The sequence below is a fragment of the Zeus faber genome (genome assembly GCF_960531495.2).
Source record: "Zeus faber genome assembly, chromosome: 8".
NCBI classification, from domain to species: domain Eukaryota; kingdom Metazoa; phylum Chordata; class Actinopteri; order Zeiformes; family Zeidae; genus Zeus; species Zeus faber.
Genome location: NC_137195.1, coordinates 10,368,585 through 10,387,730, shown reverse-complemented (window position 1 = coordinate 10,387,730; position 19,146 = coordinate 10,368,585). Strand labels below are relative to the sequence as shown.

Below are 19,146 nucleotides of genomic sequence, written 5' to 3'. Positions count from 1 at the left end.
GAAATGAGATGGAGAGAGGGAAGGGGGGGAAGAGAGACATGGACAGAACAGACGAGCAGCAGTCGAGGATGGATGCGGAGGTGTGTGGACTAACAACTTGAAGCTACGCCTGGGGAAAAAAAAAAAAGTAAGATTAAATTTCACTATAGGGACCTTTGCCAGAAAACACTTTCGGGACAATTGTTTCTTTATTACCGACTGGTAATAAAGTGCATTATCTGTAAGTATGAAAATATCTTTTGTGTTGCTAAATTCATCTACAAATGCGGATTCATTCTTTGAAAAAAGGGACTTCATGGTCCAATAGTTTTTTTTTTCTTGTATTATTAATACACAAAATTGTTTCAATAATTACATAACAAAGCCCAAAAAAGGCACTTAAGTTAGAATTTAAACCCATTCCTTTTTTAAGACAATATTATACTTAGTACATAGCACTAGAAGCTTAGTACTGACTACTTGAGTGCAATACACATTTTAGAGTCTGCAAGCTGCTCTCTATTATTATTATTATTATTATTATTATTATTATTATTATTATTATTATTATTATTATTATTATATTGGCATAATTCATTAATTCATTCTACCATGAAATTGCAAGAGGATTTAACAAAAATTCTGAGAATGTTATTCATAAAAGATTTTTTATTTTTTTTTACTCTTTTTTTTTTTTTTAATATATCTTGTGTGAATTCTCCTCTTGCAGGTGGCACCCACGGTGTTGCAGTTGCAGCTCACGTGACAGGGAGTCGAGCGTTGATTGTCCAAACGCAATTCTTGTTTATTTCTGCAAATCCAGGAGTTGTGGATGGACATCACACCCTCGACTCTTCACTGGCACCACGCACCGAGCTGACAGGAAGTCCAGCCTTCCTACAAATTAAATGTTATCAGATGAAACTTTGTCCATTCAACTTTGTTTCAAGGGAACCTTTCTGAGCAGAGAAGTACATCTGACGATTAGGCAATTGAAGTGCTTCATCTTTATTTGCACATTGTGCAATTTTGTCTGCAGTGCATCGTAGGTGCAAATTATGATAATAAATATTAATATTCTGCACATATATTTTAATAATGATATTAAACATGTGTTTTCTTCCATGATCCAAAATCATACTTGACTGATATTATATGGGAAATGTACTGTACATTCCTACAAGAATGAGACATTTAAGGATGGTTGGTTTTTTTTGTACTTCTGTTGAATGCATACTCAAAATGAAAAATATAATAAAAAAATATGTTCTAAGATGCAATTGTCAGTATATCAATGTTGCAGGAACTGCTCCCTAAACACATTTGACTCCCAAACCATGCGATTGAGTAGTGACAACTTATCACACACATACAGTACATCCTCCTGAACCTCAAAAGAAAGGAATCAACAATAGGTGGACGTTATGAGCTTTGTTCATTCATTCATTGCACCATGACTCCTCTCATGACTAATGACAGGATAGATAAGTACAAATCAATGAAATACTATTGGATAATAACATCTTCAAGACCGCCAAGACCTAATTTGAAATATCAACAAAGCAAGATAATCTCCTTGACAAATTTGGGTATCTTATGAAAACACCACGAAAGATCATTTCTGAACAACGTCACTGCAGGACGGACATACATTTCTGTTGGACAGGAGTAGAGGGGATCTCTCGGAAATCACATGATTTACCGGAGGGAAAAGCCAGCCTTCCTCTGGAGTCCAATGAGAAAGGGGATAAACATTGTGAAACAGCAAACACAACACACAGATATCTGGCAGAGACACAAGTCAAGCAGTGACACAAATAAACGGAACCAAAGTCGGTTGGAACAATGTGTTTTCACTCTTCAGGCGACATCGCACATAATTATCCCTTCTCTTGTATATTTAAAATAGTTTAGACACAAATATTTCCGATCTCACATTGAAAATGATGTCAATCCATTCGTTTTGAAAACTGCCACGGTCGACAAGTCCAGAGCAGGGATTTTACCCAAAGTGAGCATCGCAGGGGGGAAGGGCGGGGTGGAGGGCCTGCGATTATTTACCAACGTAGTCATACCAGGGTTTTCTGACTAAGTGAAAGGCAGGTCAACCGAACGCCCCGACCAGTGCAGGGGAATCTAAGACGGAAGATGGATCGCCTCGTCTCTCGAATATTTTTACTTGCGTTGTTTCTGGATTCTGTGTGTTCAAACGGCAGGTAAATATCCAGATGCATAATAACTGTAGTACCGTGTCGTGTTCTCACCCCTAATGTTATTTTAATTGTTCTTGTGTCCTCTACATAAAACTGATTTCTTTCATTTTCCTAGTCATTTTGAAGAATATGTCATCACAAACATACGCTGTTAACTGTTAACTATATCAGTCTAAATGTACATTACACATAAATAAAAAGTAATAAATAGCATAAACTATATGTATGTGAACTCCCTTGCAATAGAGATCCTGATCTCAATGGGACTGTAGAAATAATAATTATATATATATAATGATATTGATAACATCAACAACAATAATAATAATAACAATAACAATAACAATAATAATAATAATAATAATAATAATAATGATAATATCAACAACAACAACAATAATAATAATAATAATAATAATAATAATAACAATATAGTAAAGTAATAGTAGTTAACTAAATTACATGCTGTAGTTTTGACTGATGCAACGACATAAGTAGAAGTTACTTTGAGTCCATGAATTAGTTTGAATCCATTTGGGACAGGGAGCACATGGTACTGGCATACTTTCTAACATACTGTTTATGGGATGTAGAGATGTGACCGAGCTTAAATGTTTTGGGGTTTTTTAACATGACAACAACAGAATGATGTAATGTAACTAAGTCAAAATATTAATTTCCAGTACAAATATACGTATCCTAGTATCACTCAAGTTATTTGGTATTAAATAGTGGATCGGCCATGTTTCACCCCCCCAATCTCAGATTCTTCATCTCAGCCCCAAATGTGTTCCACGGGGGCATCAGAGAGAGAGTTTTTGTCCAGATCGGAGGATCTCTACTCAACACGGTCGTCACCATTTACCTGGAGGACGAGGACACCGGGAAGCCCATGTCGGAGAAGATCCGCGCCGTGTTCACCGCCGAGGGAGAAGTCCAAGCCGTGGAGCTCATGGTACGAATACGGCGTCATTAAAAAATCGCACGCCAGCTGAGACGCGATTTTAGAAAAAAAAAAGGCTCAGATTTCGATTCGTGCTCAGATCGACAAAGACAAGATGTCCGAACTCCTCCCGTTCAAATCGGCCCATCCCTACCTGCTGCTGGTGGCAGAGAGCCCATCCTTCACCCAGAGGTCGGTGACGAGGGTCCTGGTGTCCAGGCACAAGGGCTACATCTTCATCCAGACCGATCAGCCGGTCTACAACCGTATGCAAGAAGGTGAGAGAGAGAGAGGGAGGAAGAACGATTGAAAAGCGAAACATAAACGATAACATCCACATTAGAAATGAATCTTGAAACTTTGTGCCAGTGAAGTTCCGGATCTTCACCCTGGACCACACCATGAGGCCCAGCGAGGACCCCTTCCGCTTGTCCATAACCGTGAGTCGTCGTTTTGTTTTGTGCGCTCCGTGCGCTTTACGTTACACGCTGCCTTTTTCTGAGGAATTTGCGGGGCCGGCGGGGGAACTGACGTGTCGTGTCTTTGACAGAATTCTGCGGGGAACATCATCTTCAAGTCATTCAAGTCGGAAAGCGGAGGAATCTCCAGCGGCTCGTTCATCATTCCCGACGTCTCAGAGTACGTTGGGATCGTACGTACAGCGAGGCACACGGCGGTGGTGGTTTACAAGTAACACAATTGTACACCTTTTTTTTTGGTTTTGTTTTTTTGTTAGAAGGGGAACATGGAAAATTGTGGCACACTATGCAGATGATGATGAGGCAAACGCTGCGACGCTAGAGTTCCAGGTCCAGAGATTCAGTAAGCCGCCGGTCTTCCATTGCCCCCTCATTGATCTGATTCTTAAATCTGGTTTCCAAATAAGGGATCATTTTTCTTTCCATATTCTCTGATATTTACAAGCTCTACCAAGTTTCGGGGTAACCATCGGAATGGAGAACAACTATTTTCTCTTGGACAGCGATGAGCTCCGCTTCACAATTTCAGCCGTGTAAGCTGTCATCAGTCGGTAATCAGGCCATGAGTCGTATACGATCCTGCAACCTCAACAATTTGGGATTTCCCTCCATGGCGCTTGCAGGTACTCATACGGCGAGAGGGTTAGCGGAGCCTACCACTGCCGATTCAGTGTAAAACAGCGTTTGGGTGATCAGCAGGTGGAGAATGGCGTCTTAATCACTGGATTGGAGCACGCTGGTTCGGTGAGTGAAGGAAGTGAAGGTTTAAAAAAACAAACACTTTAAACGCGGGACGTTGAAAGGAAAAAATTAAAATACCACGTCGCCGTTTCAAATGGATTTCTGGGACTTGGGTGGTGGTAAATCGGCAAAACAGGGGCAGTCTTGTGGATTTCAAATGTAACGTTGAGTGTGCAATGTAAAATACTAATTGTCCTCATAGATAAAAGACGGCAAAGTCACAGTGATTCTACCAACAAGGGAGCTGAAGAGGCAGCTGCAACGCCAGACGCACAACTTCACCTATTTGGAGCGGACAGGAGCGCGACTTGGAATTGTTGCGTCCGTCATCGACACACAGAGTAGGTTTGGGGTTCACACGCATACACACCCACGTGCACGTGCATATGCACACGAACGCGTACACACGTGGGTACACACACACACACACACACACGCATATGCATATGCACACACACACTCACAGACACGTGCACATGCATACGCGCGCGCACACACACACACAGACACATGCACACGCACACACACAGACACGCACACACAGACAAGCAGACGCACGCACACACACACACACACACACACACACACAAGGGCATTTCGGAGGGATGGGGCAATATTCTGAGCCCTCGTTGTAATTGTAATGCCATTGTCTAACCCTTCCCCAGGCGGCGAACTGCAGGAGGGAGAGGTCTCCATTCCAATCGTCTCTCATCGTTACAAAGTTGATTTATCTCGAACCCGCTCCTACTTCACCCCGGAAGCTCCGCTGGAGGTTGTGGTGAGCAATAAAGGCAACACATCCATGAATACGTGGAGCGGCGTGCGGTGAATGCGTGCGGTAAATGGTGACCACGGTGAATGCGAGGCACAATTGCAAAGCGCCTTTCTAGACTCGAAAGGACGCCATACCAAAAGCGGCTCCGTTCACCATGTGCGACAGGTGTTGCTGCGCCTCCCGGACGGCTCTCCAGCAGACGGGGTTCCAGTGGAAATTCGCCTCCCGCGATCAGTGGAGAAAATGTACAATGTCACCAGCAACCGGCAGGGGGCAGCGTCGGTCACCTTCCATCTTCGCTCGGCAGCAGCCGTTACTGTTGAAGTGAGACGGCCCAAACGCAAAACAAAACACCATGTAACATATTTAAACACATACATTTTAATGTATGGAAGGACTCCACAAATAATTTGGAATGCATGCCAAATATATTCAACAATATAAAAAATACAAATATACAATGTTGTACTTCACAAAAAAATTATTGTAATAATAATTTGATAATGCCTATTATTCCATTTACCAAAAAATATATTTTTATTATATATATTGAACAAATGAAAAATGAAAAACTAATAATTGGTATACTCTGTAGTATCCTGTAAATATATTATATATCATATAATGTAAATTATACGAAAAATAGACACCAATTCATATTGAGCTTATTCCTGTCTTATCACTTGATATAAGTGTTACATGTAATACAGAAAATATGTTGAGAACGGTGCTGATTGGACACAGATGGTGCAAAATCCTCGAATGTCAGCATATTATTTCTTCCTATATGGGAAACATGTTTGCGTTGCACAAGGGAAGGAATCCCTGAAGGCCATTGTTAAGAACGGTGCGTCAGTCACTAAAGTCAACTTCACTGTTTGTTTTTTTTCTGCTGTTTTTTTTTTTTTCCTAAACAAGGTTAAAGTAGACGGCCGCGAACAGGCAAAAGAAATCCGGCCAGCCTCGTCACCGAGCGGCAGCTACCTTTACATCAGCGTCTCCGATAAGCTTCAGCGCGTCGGCGAGGCCTTGGGTGTCACGTACTACATCATAAACGGCCCTCAAGACCGTTCCGTACATCTCTACTACATGGTGAGCCGCAGGCCGACGGGGAACGCCAAGCCGACGTCACAATGCTGCAGCCAGCCGCCATGTGCGGGGGATCGCTCGCATTGACTGTGAATGTCGGTCGGCGTTTTTCGAGCTAAAAGACGGCTTGGAAAGTCTTGTGAGGTGGAAAGCTGCCACAGAAAAATCTTGCAACCTTCTTGTGTGAAACCTCCCCCCTTCATTTTCTCCCTTTCTTTCTCCATTTTTGTACATTTCGTATGTTTTGGCTATTTCTCCATGCAATTGAATGGAGGTGATTCTCCAAAAATAGCAACCGGTGTCCATAGCCACCCCTTAGCAACCGTGAAACTTCACATTCCCTATAATATAAACGTAATAACAAATATAAACGTCATAATAATAAACGATAAATAATTAATAATAATAAATATATACATAACATATTCTCCCGAACCAAACTGCGTTTCAGGTCGTAAGCCGAGGGGTGTTGTTAAAGCAAGATTCGCTAACTGGATTAAAAACCGCGAAAAACAACCTGATGATAACGTCCGACCTAGTGCCGTCCTTCCGTCTGATTGGCTACTACTACGACCAGCACGGCAACATCATCGCCGACTCTGTCTGGATCGACGTGGAAGACAAGTGTGAGAAGAAGTTCACGGTGGGAAAAGTTTGACTAAAATAAATGTGTTTTTCCAAGTGGGGGGGAAGTACTCTGAAGTGGGTTATCCGAAAATATACTTAGCATATTTACAATATTTTATTTTTATTGACGGCTTCACAATAAATATACTAAAGTTGTGTTACATTGGAGCAGTTAAATTGTACTTAGCGTAGAAGTTGTACTTTAATGCATAAAGAATATATTTTTCATGAATTTCTGGTTACTTTTGACGATCAAAACAACACTTTTAAGAAGTATACTAAAGTAATACTGTAATGTCCAGTATACTAAAGCTGTACTTTAAATAAGTACCTTATAGTATTTAAGAAGTACCAAAATATACACTTCCAGTATATCATTCTGCTACCAATTCATAGTACAAATTGGTAGAAATACACTTTTATATACAAAAATATACCTTTTTCGGCTCACTCCTTTCCTGTGTATGGTGACATACAGTGTTCGTGCGTGTGTGTGTGTGTGTGTGTGTGCGCGTGTTCCTACTTTAAATGCTCGGTTTTGTTTAACTGAGTTGGGGATCTGAACTTCAACTCGCCAGGTGCACGCCACAAGAAACCAGTACGACCCCGGGACCGCCGCTGAGCTTCTATTCAATGTGGACGGCCAGAGAGCCAAGGTGGCCCTGCTGGCCGTGGACAAGGCCGTCTACGCCCTCAACACCCACAACAAGCTCACCGCCAAGCAGGTACCACCTTCACCAATGCGCTTTTTCCCTTCCCCCTCGCCGAACCACCAACTGAGACGCCCATCGCAACGCCGTCACACATGCGGTTCCCTTTCCTGCGCCTCCAGGTGTTCTCCGCCATGCAGGCGTACGACCTCGGCTGCTCGTACGGCGGAGGGTCCGACGCCGACTCCACCATCAGTGACGCCGGCCTGGCTTTTCTGTCTCAGTCTCGGCAGTCGACCTTGAGAAAGGGCATGGCAAACAAACCATCTACAAGATCTCTCTCGTTGTTTCCTAAAAGCAATGCCTTGCACTTGTTATTTATCTGTCGCCATAAAACTATCCAAACCCCAATCATCTCATATGGGCTTTGAAACATGTCACTGAAAGCCGCATTCTGTCATTTCTTGCCTTTTTCCAGGGTTTGGCTGCGAGTCTCATTTTTCACGGCAAAAACGTTCTTTTGACCTTCAGAGTGCAATGATGAAAATAAGTAAGTCGATCTTCTCGGATAACGTCTCTTCAGTGATATTAATATGCGTGAGCTGACGTCATTAAATGTATTTCCTTTGTAAAAAGATGAAAATCTTTTATTTGATGGAAACAGAAAGCAGCTGCGTCCCCGATGGGCCAAGTTTTCCCGTTCGGCGACATTGAGCCCCATCCCCTCCCCGTTTCATGTCATTTCTAGAATCCAACTTCTCCAGCTCCAAGCTGCAGAAGTGCTGCGTTCGAGGCTTCTCCCTCATCCCCATGAAGCGACGGTGCGAGGAGCGGGTCAAAAGGGTTTCTCAGTTCGAGAAGGACCCCGAGTGTTTGACGGCCTTCCTCAAATGCTGCCATCACGCGGAGCGGCTGAGGAACCGAGAGGGACGAGACCTGGGGCTCGGCCGAAGTAAAGTGGACGCACTGTTGTGAACGCCCAATATTTCAAGCGCGATACAGTGTAGATGTCCAAGATTGTTTTTTTTGCTGGTTGATTGATGGCGGTATTGGATCGCTTATTCTGGAGGAAATTTAAAGGCAAAAAAAACATGATCCCCTTTGCCCCTTTAGCCGCAAATCTGTTGGAGATTGAGGAATTCTTCCTCGATGACACGGCTCAAATGATTCGGAATCGGTTTCCTCCGAGCATGGCCTTCACAGTGTTTGAAGTGAACGACAAAGGAAGGTAAGAGGGGGACAGTAGATGGATAAAAAAACCTGTACTGTCCATACTTGTTCTTGCGTATAAAGGCACTTTGAATAAATTCAACTTCATTTTCACTGATTAGTAAAAGTTCCCCGTAAATTTCGTACAACTTTAAAAAGTCTCTCATTTAAAAGATGGCACTGACTCGATCGAAAATATGGCTTGGGGTCAGAGCATGCGGCCATAAAATAAATCCGAAGGACAATTTCTATGATAGAATAAAATAATAACAATAACAATAATAATAATAACAATAATAATAATAATAATAATAATAATAATAATAATAATAATAATAATAGTGAAATAATCTTGGCTATATCTCATGTTTAGGAATTACATTCCATTTGCCTAACCTTGCAATATGCTCAAGATAAAAGCATTAACGGAGTGGCATAAATTCACAAAATTGAAAAGTTGTTATTATAGATAACGCTGTATATACGATATTGCGACAGATTTTTTGGATGCATTTTAATTGTGCCCTTTGCACCCTTGTAGTTACAACCTGTTTCTCCCCGACACCATCACCACGTGGGAAATCCAGGCCATCAGCCTCTCTTCTACTCACGGTGAGAAATCTCAATTCAATATGAAGAAACGTCCGAGCAACACTGAATGTTATCACGACACGTCTTTTCTTTCCATATCTCGTCCAGGTTTTTGTGTCGCCGATCCCTTCGAGCTGAGGGCTTTTCAGAAGGTTTTTGTGTCTCTGAGACTGCCTTACTCGGTGAAGAAATTCGAGCAATTGTCAATCGTGGCCGTCATCTACAACTACGGAGAAGACCCAGCACAGGTCAATATTTGAAACGAGCAAATGACAAGACACCCCCCCCCCCACCCAAATGTTAAGGCTTTCCCTAAATAAACGCTGTTCTGTCTCGCAGCTGGCGGTCCATATGGCGCAGACTCCGGGGCTTTGTTCCCCGGGCTCGGCCAAGTCTGACGCCTACGTTAACGTCACGGTGGAGCCTCAGTCGTCCCACCTGGTCACTTTCTCTGCCGTCCCTATGGTGACGGGCGCCATACCCGTCAAAATTCGACTTTACGACAGGATCAAAGGCTTCGGCTTGGACGCGATCGAAAAGGACCTGGACGTCCGGGTAAGCAAGACGAGTTGCGCGAAATGACAACAATTTTGAGAAGGATTCAGCGATGCCACCTCACCCAACTACAGGTTTCAACGATTAAATGATGCGAAGGAGCTGCAGTAATCAGCCCCTTTTTCAGACTATTTCTCACGATATTTTCTGCAAACTGCTTTGTTCAACTAAAAAGTTTTAATTTAATTCAACGATCGAATTAATCAAATTCTTCTTCCGTGTTGTAGACAGAGGGAATGGAGCAGAGAGTGGAGGAAAGCCATGTGTATATGTTGAATGGTGAGGGGTTTCAGTATGCCGCCCTACATTTGCGACGCTCATTGAACAACGCATTTAGGCCGCGGATTTTTTTTTGCTTAACTGATGGATTCTCCGTTCTCCGGACAGAGAGGAACGGGCAAACTTTTATAATCAATGGAAATCTACCGGGAAACACGATCCCAGATGGACCCTCCAACATCTTTGTCAAGATGGAAGGTATACACCGCGCGGTTTAAACTCGCTGTTTTTGTTCCAAATCCAACATGTGATGAGTATCAAGGCCAGGGCTCTGATCCACAGGAGAAGGGTTCAGTCAGTCCAGGGCCAAAACCCTCCTGTCTCCCGAGGGGGTCGCTGGCCTCCTGCAGCTGCCGTACGGGTGCGCCGAGCAAACCATGAAGCAAATGGCGCCCACCGCCCTCGCCCGCCGCTACCTCGACATCAATCAGCTGTGGGTCAAGCTGCCGGCCGGTACCCGGGACATGGGGCTCCAGAGCATAGAAGCAGGTGAGAATGTGTGAAACTCTTGTGCCGTTTACACTTGGACTGCAAACAAGCACAGGAAAATGAGAGGGGGAAAAAAAGAGGAAACGTACTTGTGAAGCACTGACACCGGATTGTGACGCAATTTCCGAAACTACCAATGGACGCGGGTTTGAGACGCGGTGGGGCCACGTGTAAAGTACGTGACGTACATTACATCATCACAGCTCCTCGACGGGACAAACTGAGGGACCCGGTCAACCATATTTAGATCCGGCCACTCAAGACACAAAGAACGGTTTGAGTGAAATGACTCCTGAGAGCATCGTTACTTCATTCCTCAATCTTTGTTGCTGTAAATGCATTAATACGTTTGAGAACACTCTGTTTTGTTCAGGCTACCAGAGAATTTTAACATTCAAAAAATCTGATGGATCCTACGGAGCATGGACTACTTGTCCGTCCAGTCATTGGTGAGAATGTGCAAAGTGAAGTTGTTTCGTGCGTGAAAAACAACCCAAAAAAACAATAATTTTTAAGAATCCCCCTCGTTCCTTTATGTTTATCTTCCCCCGTCACCAGGCTCACCGCCCTGGTTGTGAAGGTGCTGTCGCTGGTGGCAGAGTGCCAGACCCGTGGCGAGCAGGCATGGAAGGAAGATGTCGTATCTCCTGACGAAATCAGTCATTCAGTCGGTTTCCTGCTCTCAGTGCAGCAGGCGGACGGATCGTTCAATGACCCAAACCCAGTCATAGAAAGGAAAATACAGGTAAACTACATAAAATATGTTACACACACACACACAAACACATATACAGTATATATACACCCACACCTCTCTCTCTCTCTCTCTCTCTCTCTCTCTCTCTCACACAACAGGTATAAACAATAAAATATGTGTTTACAATATCATGACAATCGGTGTGGTTTTATCTAGCCTTAAAAGATTCCTATATGTTCTACGTGATAAGTACTTGATTATTAATAATTTATCGTAGATTTACTTGCTTTATGAGGAGGTGTAATACACACGTGTACATATAGCTGGTAGGAGGGTTGGTATGCATCTTCATGCATAGGACTGTGCACAAACAGTAAGCTTTGGCCTTTTTTTAAAGGTTTTATTTTTATCTTTTGTCTATCATTATATTAAATAAAATGTTTGTACCTTTGTCTTTTTCTGAGGTATGATTTGTCTTTTACATTTCTGTTTTATTTTTTTCATCATCAGTTGTTCTTTTTTTTTTTTAACACTTATGTTAGTTCAATCAGAAAAAAAAGGGTCACCATAATAAAATACCTATGTTTACAGAGAATGATGGCAGCATATATTACACTGTAAACATGAACACATTAAAGATGAAACTCAGCTCCTGCTGCTTGTAGGGAGGCGTTGGAGGCGAGGAAGAGGATGCGTCCATGACGGCGTTCATAACTCTGGCGCTGGACAGGTCACTGCAATGCCTCTCAAGAAGCCTGCAGAGCACCGTGGTGCGTTCAAATAACACACACACACCCTTCCCAAGGGTGGCGATAAGTATACTGTATATGTGGTATGAAAACGTAAAAAGCTGCAAAGAATCAAGTGACACGTGCTGTTTCACACTTACATTACACTAGACAGCGAGTATCTTAAGATCCACAGAGTACCTCCAGTCTCGCCTTGAGGAGCTGAAGAGACCCTACGCTGTGGCCATCACAGCCTACTGCCTCGCCATATGTCTGAGCGACAAAACAGACGCTTTACCCGCCTGGAACAAACTCCAAGACCTGTCCACCGAAGGCAAGTCCCATCAGAGAACAAACCTTGGCCAAAAGAAACATACTTTTTTCCGGTAAATATTTCCGGTCGTGTTTTTTTTGTTTTTGTTTTTTTCCTAATCAGAAAGCAATGGCTGCCGCGTGTGGAAAGCTAAAGCTGAAATGCTGTATCGAGATCGGGCTGGACACCCTTCGCTGGAGGCGATCACAGTAGAAACTACGGCCTACGCCCTCCTGACGGCAGTGGCACACCGTGACTTCGGTTGGGCAGACGGTGCCGCGTGTTGGCTGAACTCACAAGAAAACTACGGAGGAGGCTTCATTTCAACACAGGTGACAATGAAAATTAAAGCAGATAATATTGCTTAAAATGACTCGCGGCAAAATGCAATCTACCTCAAAACAAAATGAGCTTCTACTGCCTAATCCCTCCCTATTCAGGACACTATCATGGCCTTGGAGGCGCTATGTGAGTATGAACTAAAGAGGCCCTTGAAGTGGTTTAGAAAAGTCGAAGCCAAATTCTCAGTTTCGGGGAGGAGAGACATCATGGTTCTGCAGCTGGAAAACAGGAACGAGAAGGTGGAAACAGATATCAAGGTATGGTGCAAAGCATCGTCCACCGTACATGCAACTGCATACAAACGGGTCTACTGTACCCTTTGAATTTAAATAGGAATTTAATGTTTTGTTTGTGTTTTGTTGTCTTAGAAATGGATCGGAAACAATGTCAATGTACACCTCACAGGAGGAGGGAGCGTTAAATTGAAAGTGAGAGTGGTATGATTTCATAATAAATGCAATAAAAGGGATAAAAGAACCAGTCTCACCAGTCTATCCTGCAGGTTGTAAAGGCCTTCCACTCTCTGGAACCCAAGGACAGCTGTGAGCTATTGGCTCTCACTGTTACAGTGGAGGGGAAAGTGCAGTACACTGGTGAGGTCTAGCCACTTAAACAAATAAAACATATATACAATGAATGGAAATTATAAATATATATATATCCATACATTGTATGTTTTATTTGTGAATTTATTATTTTGTTAATATTGCACATGCACAAAATGGCACAACTTTGGGAATGTGAATTGTTCATTCAGAAATGTATTATTTTTATTTGTTTACTTATTTAGGTTTATATTCCAAATATGCATTGTTTTTTTCTGTTTATTTCAATGCTTTTTTGCAATTTTTTAGGTTTGTACTGTTTATTGTTCTTATATTCCCATTTTTCAATCTTGTGGTTATTTTTTAGGCTCACTGTATATTGCAAATTTCTAAAATTTCTGCTGTAAGACCGCAATTTCCCTCTGGGGATTAATAAAGTATATATCTGAAGTTGATTGTCTTATCCACAGCGGCTGTGCAAGATTACGAGTACTATGGGGAAGATGCAGATGACAGTGAAGATAAAAAGGACGAGGCACCGCAAACAGAGATTGAGTGGTTTGACGCTCGTATACGACGCCGACGAGAAACCGATCACAGCTCGGAATCAGGGAATTCTGTGAATTACACAGTGTGTGTCAGGTTAGTTAGGTTGACTGAAATGTTTCAACACCTCGTCATTCGAATAAGGTGCTTGTGGATTTGTGGGAATTAATGTTTTAAATCTTTGCGCGTCGTAGTCACAGCCTGAGTAGGAATCTGACTGGGATGGCCATTGCTGACATTACACTGCTCAGTGGTTTTGAGGTTCAAACAGAAGACCTACAGACAGTGAGAAACCCATGTCATTTCGCTGGTCACCATTATCATACCAAATGTGTAGAGTAAAAAAGGGGAAAAGGGGGATATGCTCCAATGTTCTTCTGCTGAAGGCCATATTTTTTCTTTTCACAGCTGAAGGAACCACCAGAGCAATATATCTCACATTATGAAGTCTCTTATGGAAGAGTAATACTCTATTTCAATAAGGTAACGCAAAAGGCTTGCAAATGTTGTAAAAAATACACAAGAAAGTTAAGCCCAAACCTACACTTGTCATGAACGAGGCAGTTCGGACCCGGTCGCAGCACACACCAAGGGGAAAGTATAGAGGGTTTATTTACAAGGGGGGAACAAAATTATGTGGGAATGGAATAAAGGGCAGTTGGGTCATTTGGGGTCCAGGCGGGCGAGGCACAGGGCTTTGAGTGTAGACAGGCCGATGGTGAGGCGTAGGCAGGCACGTGGGAGGTTTCTCATGTATTTGGATGAGTATCCGGATGAGAGGCTGACCATGGCTCCCATGGGGAACCATGAGGTTTGCGGTCTCCCGGACGGAGGGATGTTTGGGCAAGCGACGAAGGGGGCCGCCTTAGAGAAGCGGTCAACCACCGTCAAGATGATTGTGTTGTCCTCAGAGGGGGGCAAGCTGGTGACAAAGTCCAGGGCAATGTGTGACCAGAGGCGGCTGGGAGTGGGTAAGGGATGGAGTAAGCCTGCTGGGGGGCGGTGCGAGGCCTTACTCCGAGAGCAAATGGTGGACACCAGGACAAACTCCCAAATGTCTGTAGCCATAGAGGGCCACCAGAAGCTTCTTCTTAGAAGGGAAAGGGTCCGTCCCACTCTGGAGTGACATGAAAACCTTGAGTTGTGCCCCCATTGGGGGAGCTGGGAACGAGCAGAGTCCAGGGCAAACAGGCAGTTGGGAGGCCCACCTCCAGGGTTGGGTGGGGCCCTCTGATAATCCCGCATTACTGACTCGATCTCCCAAGAGAGGGCCCCCAGAACACAAGAGGAGGGCAGGACTGGTGTCGGGACTAGGTAGAGTCTCTCTGAAGTCAAACTGGTGGGAGAGGGTGTCAGGCTTGACATTCTTTGACCTGGAGCGATACGTGATGGAAAAATTAAATTGTCCAAAAAACAGGGCCCAACAGGCTTGACGCGAGTCAAGTCGTTTGGGGGACTAAATATAGGCGAGGTTCTTGTGGTCCGTCCAAACATTGAACGGCTGTTCAGCTCCCTCAAGCCAGTGCCTCCACTCCTCCTGGGCGAGCTTAATGGCAAGTAGGTCCCTGTTGCCTACATCATAGTTGTGCTCTGCCATAAAGAGATGATGTGAGAAGAAGGCACAGGGATGAAGCTTGGAGTCAGGACCAGAGCGCTGGGAGAGAACGGCCCCCACTCCTATGTAAGAGGCACCAATCACGACGATGAAGTGCCAAGAGGTATTAGGCTGGACCAGGTGTTCTTATAGGTCACGGGAGAAGATCAGAATGTCGTCTAAGTAGACAAAGACAAAGCTTGTTCAGGAAGTCCCTCAACAAGTCATTGACGAGGGCTTGTTTAATGCAAGCCCTTAATGCATGCTTAATGCCAACCACTGGGTGGTAGGCATTAAGGAAGTCCAGCTTGCTGAAGACTGTGGCGCCATGCAGGGGTTCAAAGGCAGAACAGATGAGAGGCAGTGGATACTTTTAACTGTGATGTTATTGAGTCCACGATAATCAATACAGGGTCTAGGGACCCATCCTTCTTAGCCCCAAAGAAGAAACCTGCCCCTACGGGGGAAGAAGAAGGTCGGATAATCCCTGTAGAGAGTGACTCAGTGATGTACCTCTTAGGTACCGAATGTCGGTTATTCCTGCTTAGGGTTGCTTGTGCCCAATCTAAAGCCCTCCCCCTTAACAGTCCCATAACATAGGATAACTTGGAATAGTCTGAAGCGTAGGTGGTTGATTGTTGGTCAAAGACCAGCGTACACCGGAGGAGAAAACCCCAACACCTCTCCAGATCCCCTGCTTGGGTTCAGGAGCAGGTACATGGGGCTTTTGAATGGAAGGAGGCGGCTGATGAGAGGGATCTTGAGAGAGCATAGGAGTAGGGGTTATCTTAGTTGACATCGTCTTCCGCATTTCCCGCCCACGCTGCACTGTCAAGTATAGACGAGATACGAGATAAAAGAGGGAAAGGGAGGAGAGATACATAAGGAGGCCAGGGGACAGAAAGGCATGGCTGGGGCTGTGACAAAACTAAGCATTTTATCTTCCACTTTAGCTTCTAGAACACGAGGAATGCATTTCATTTAGGGCCGTACAAAAGGTTCCGATCGGCCTCCTGCAGCCCGCCCCAGCCTCATTCTATGATTACTATGAACCAAGTAAGGATCGGCTTCTCAAGGGTTGTATTCTATCTAACCATGAAATTATATTAAGAGACGGAAATTCAATGACTCTCTTTCCTTCACAGACAAAAAGTGTACTATATTCTATGCTGCCCCCAAAAGAAGCAAAATGGTCTCCACGCTGTGTTCGGGGGACGTGTGCCAATGTGCTGAAAGTAGGCCTTTATTCCAAAACCTTCTCCAGCAGTTGTACCGCTTTGGGTTGGCGCAAATAATGATACAAACACCTTTTTTTCTTTATAGGACCCTGTCATAAATTAAAAAAAACCTATGAGCAAGGCCAAATTAAAACGATCTCAAAGCTTGAACGTGTGGTTCACGCTTGCTTGTTCCCCATCGTTGATTACGGTGAGTACTGAGCTCGGCAACGTCTTTTTTTTCAATTATAGCGACAAACCCGACAATAATAACAATATCTGATCGATACAAAGACGAAATAAAAGGTTACTTGAACTTGACAAATGCCTTTAAACCTTTGAAGAATGCCTTTGCCAATTTAAACAGCCCTGTTGCTTTATGTAAACAATACAACTAAATTTAATTAATTTCAATAATGGTCAAACTTATGTTAAGCTGTAACATATGAAATAAATATTTTAGTCAGCTGATGTGAGACTCAAAAATGTCCTGCAATATAAATAAAAAATGTTTTTACAGACAAAGCTAACACAAATTCACTCTTGAGAAAGGTACCACTCTGCTGCAGAATTCTCCCTGTGTTTAAATGCAGTTAAACAGGGTTATACATAATGGGAATGGCAATATTTTAATAAAGCCTCTGTTGGGAAATAGTGAAGGTATCCTGTGAATGGAAACATAAGTGCACACTTTGAATGTTCATTGCTTTATTTCAGGATACATCATTGAAGTTGTAAATGTGTCTGAAAAGAGTAACTTTGAGCTTTACACCAGTAAAGTGGTTGAGGTGCTGAAAAGAAGTAAGTAAAATGCATTTCACCATTTAACGTGTTATTGCATTCATGTCCTAAAACAGTGTGCTCTGTTTCATATAGCTCAGGATTTATCCGTGACGTCCGACTCTTTTCGAGTTTTCGTCAAGAGGCTTCAGTGTAAGGGACATTTGGAGATAGGGCAGCGATACCTCATCCTGGGCAACGACGGCACCTCGACGGACTCAGAGAGAGAGTAAATCACTGACATCCAGTACACACCCTCAACGGTGTACATTGATATATTCTACTGTGGTAATGTCGTGCTCTCCCTCTGTTTTCCAGGATGCTGTATCTGTTAGAATCCAAAACCTGGATCGAACAAGTTCCTGGAGAAAGAAAGTGTAAAGCCTCCGTGTCCAAGGCTGCTTGCAAAGAGCTCCGGGATTTCATATCTGACTTCAGGCTCTACGGCTGCAGACAGTGAAAGCTTCACAAAATATATTGGTATATACCAGCCTATTAGAAAACTGATAGAAGTTGTATTTCCATGCATCTTTGTTGCATTGACGTCATAGAAATGATCTCATCTTTAACCAACTTTTCCTGAGAAAAGTGTCACCTGTTCATCAAAGTGCTGATCTGTTTCATCTACCAATATCCAATAAAAACAGTCATTTTTGTTTTAACTCTTTAAGGCCAGTGCCTGCAATAAATATCTTACGGCAAAGCAGAAATGGGAAGATAATATTTGAAACTGGACACAGCACAGCCTACTGCTTTCTCTTGTGTCACTCTTTTCGGCACACACAAACAGGCTGGTTAACGTGCACGAGGAGAGTGACTCTCTCTCTCTCTCTCTCTCTCTCTCTCTCTCTCTCTATCTCTCTCTCTCTCTAAGCATCGGCGGGGCAAAGGGTCTGATTTTGTTTTCCCCTTTTTTGTCGCTTGCAAGGACTCAAGAACTTGTGGTCAAAGATATTCCCATCATCACCTTTTTACCCTCCCTCCCACCCTCCAACAAGAGGTACACTTCTTTTATATCAACTGGCATCACAGCCATTACACAAAAGCAGCTTTGAGAGCAGAAGTTGAAATAAAAAACATGTTTTCCCAAGAAGAAAGACGTCCGATCAATCACGACATGCACTTAACAATTGCATGCATTGTAACAGATCGGCCTAATTAGAAAATAAAATAAAAACACAAGCTTTTTGAGGTGTAGAGAGAGCTAAAGCGCCAGGGAGGGCAGAAAGGTGTGCGGAGGGGTGCGGGGGTGGAGAGAAGCTGGGAACAGGCCGGGGCTTATGTCCTTATATTATTCTAATCTGTGAAGCCCGCTCCAGTATAAGCAACATGGGAGGACTCACCATCACTTCAATCACAGCCCGCTCAATGGCCGCACTGTTTCTGCCTCTGCCATGAGACATTTCATTAAATTTGAATCAATAAAGGGTAAGTAAATACACAGACTTCAAAATCACATATTTTGAAGCTCAGAAATAACTTAGCATGCAGTTTGTAGTCAACACTGACAGGACTGAAATTTGCCCCCTCGGCTACATTATGTAAGCGTTCCTTCTGACAACCAAGTAAAGCAAGCGATTTTGCACATATTACTTCAGGTAATATTTAAATCCTCACCGTTAAATTTACAAATTGGCTATTTACCAAAGAGTTTTCCAAAATCCTTCATTACGAAAATAAAAATCTGGAAAAACGGAGAATGCAAACTTTGAATAAACACATATGTTCTCACTCCTCGCTAGAGGACGAGCTGCATAAAGTCCGT

The 19,146-nt window shown here is 43.3% G+C and overlaps 1 protein-coding gene across 1 annotated transcript; it reads left to right on the top strand.

Moving 5' to 3' along the window:
• Window positions 1-2,934: 2,934 nt before the first annotated feature.
• Window positions 2,935-17,866, top strand: c4b (complement C4B (Chido/Rodgers blood group); the record flags this gene model as incomplete). The annotated part of the gene is made up of 35 exons (XM_080004698.1): window positions 2,935-3,147; window positions 3,236-3,413; window positions 3,505-3,575; window positions 3,686-3,774; window positions 3,872-3,957; window positions 5,021-5,133; window positions 5,296-5,454; window positions 6,049-6,222; window positions 6,671-6,862; window positions 7,425-7,571; window positions 7,679-7,805; window positions 8,245-8,448; window positions 8,610-8,724; window positions 9,247-9,317; window positions 9,405-9,544; window positions 9,636-9,851; window positions 10,079-10,130; window positions 10,239-10,328; window positions 10,413-10,619; window positions 10,993-11,068; window positions 11,178-11,364; window positions 11,982-12,086; window positions 12,216-12,378; window positions 12,481-12,689; window positions 12,798-12,956; window positions 13,202-13,292; window positions 13,715-13,886; window positions 13,985-14,075; window positions 14,199-14,273; window positions 16,338-16,440; window positions 16,530-16,619; window positions 16,708-16,812; window positions 17,319-17,402; window positions 17,478-17,610; window positions 17,700-17,866. The coding sequence occupies 35 exons, from the start codon at window positions 2,935-2,937 to the stop codon at window positions 17,839-17,841; spliced, it is 4,629 nt and encodes a 1,542-aa protein (XP_079860824.1). The 3' UTR covers window positions 17,842-17,866.
• Between the last annotated feature and the right edge of the window lie 1,280 nt (window positions 17,867-19,146).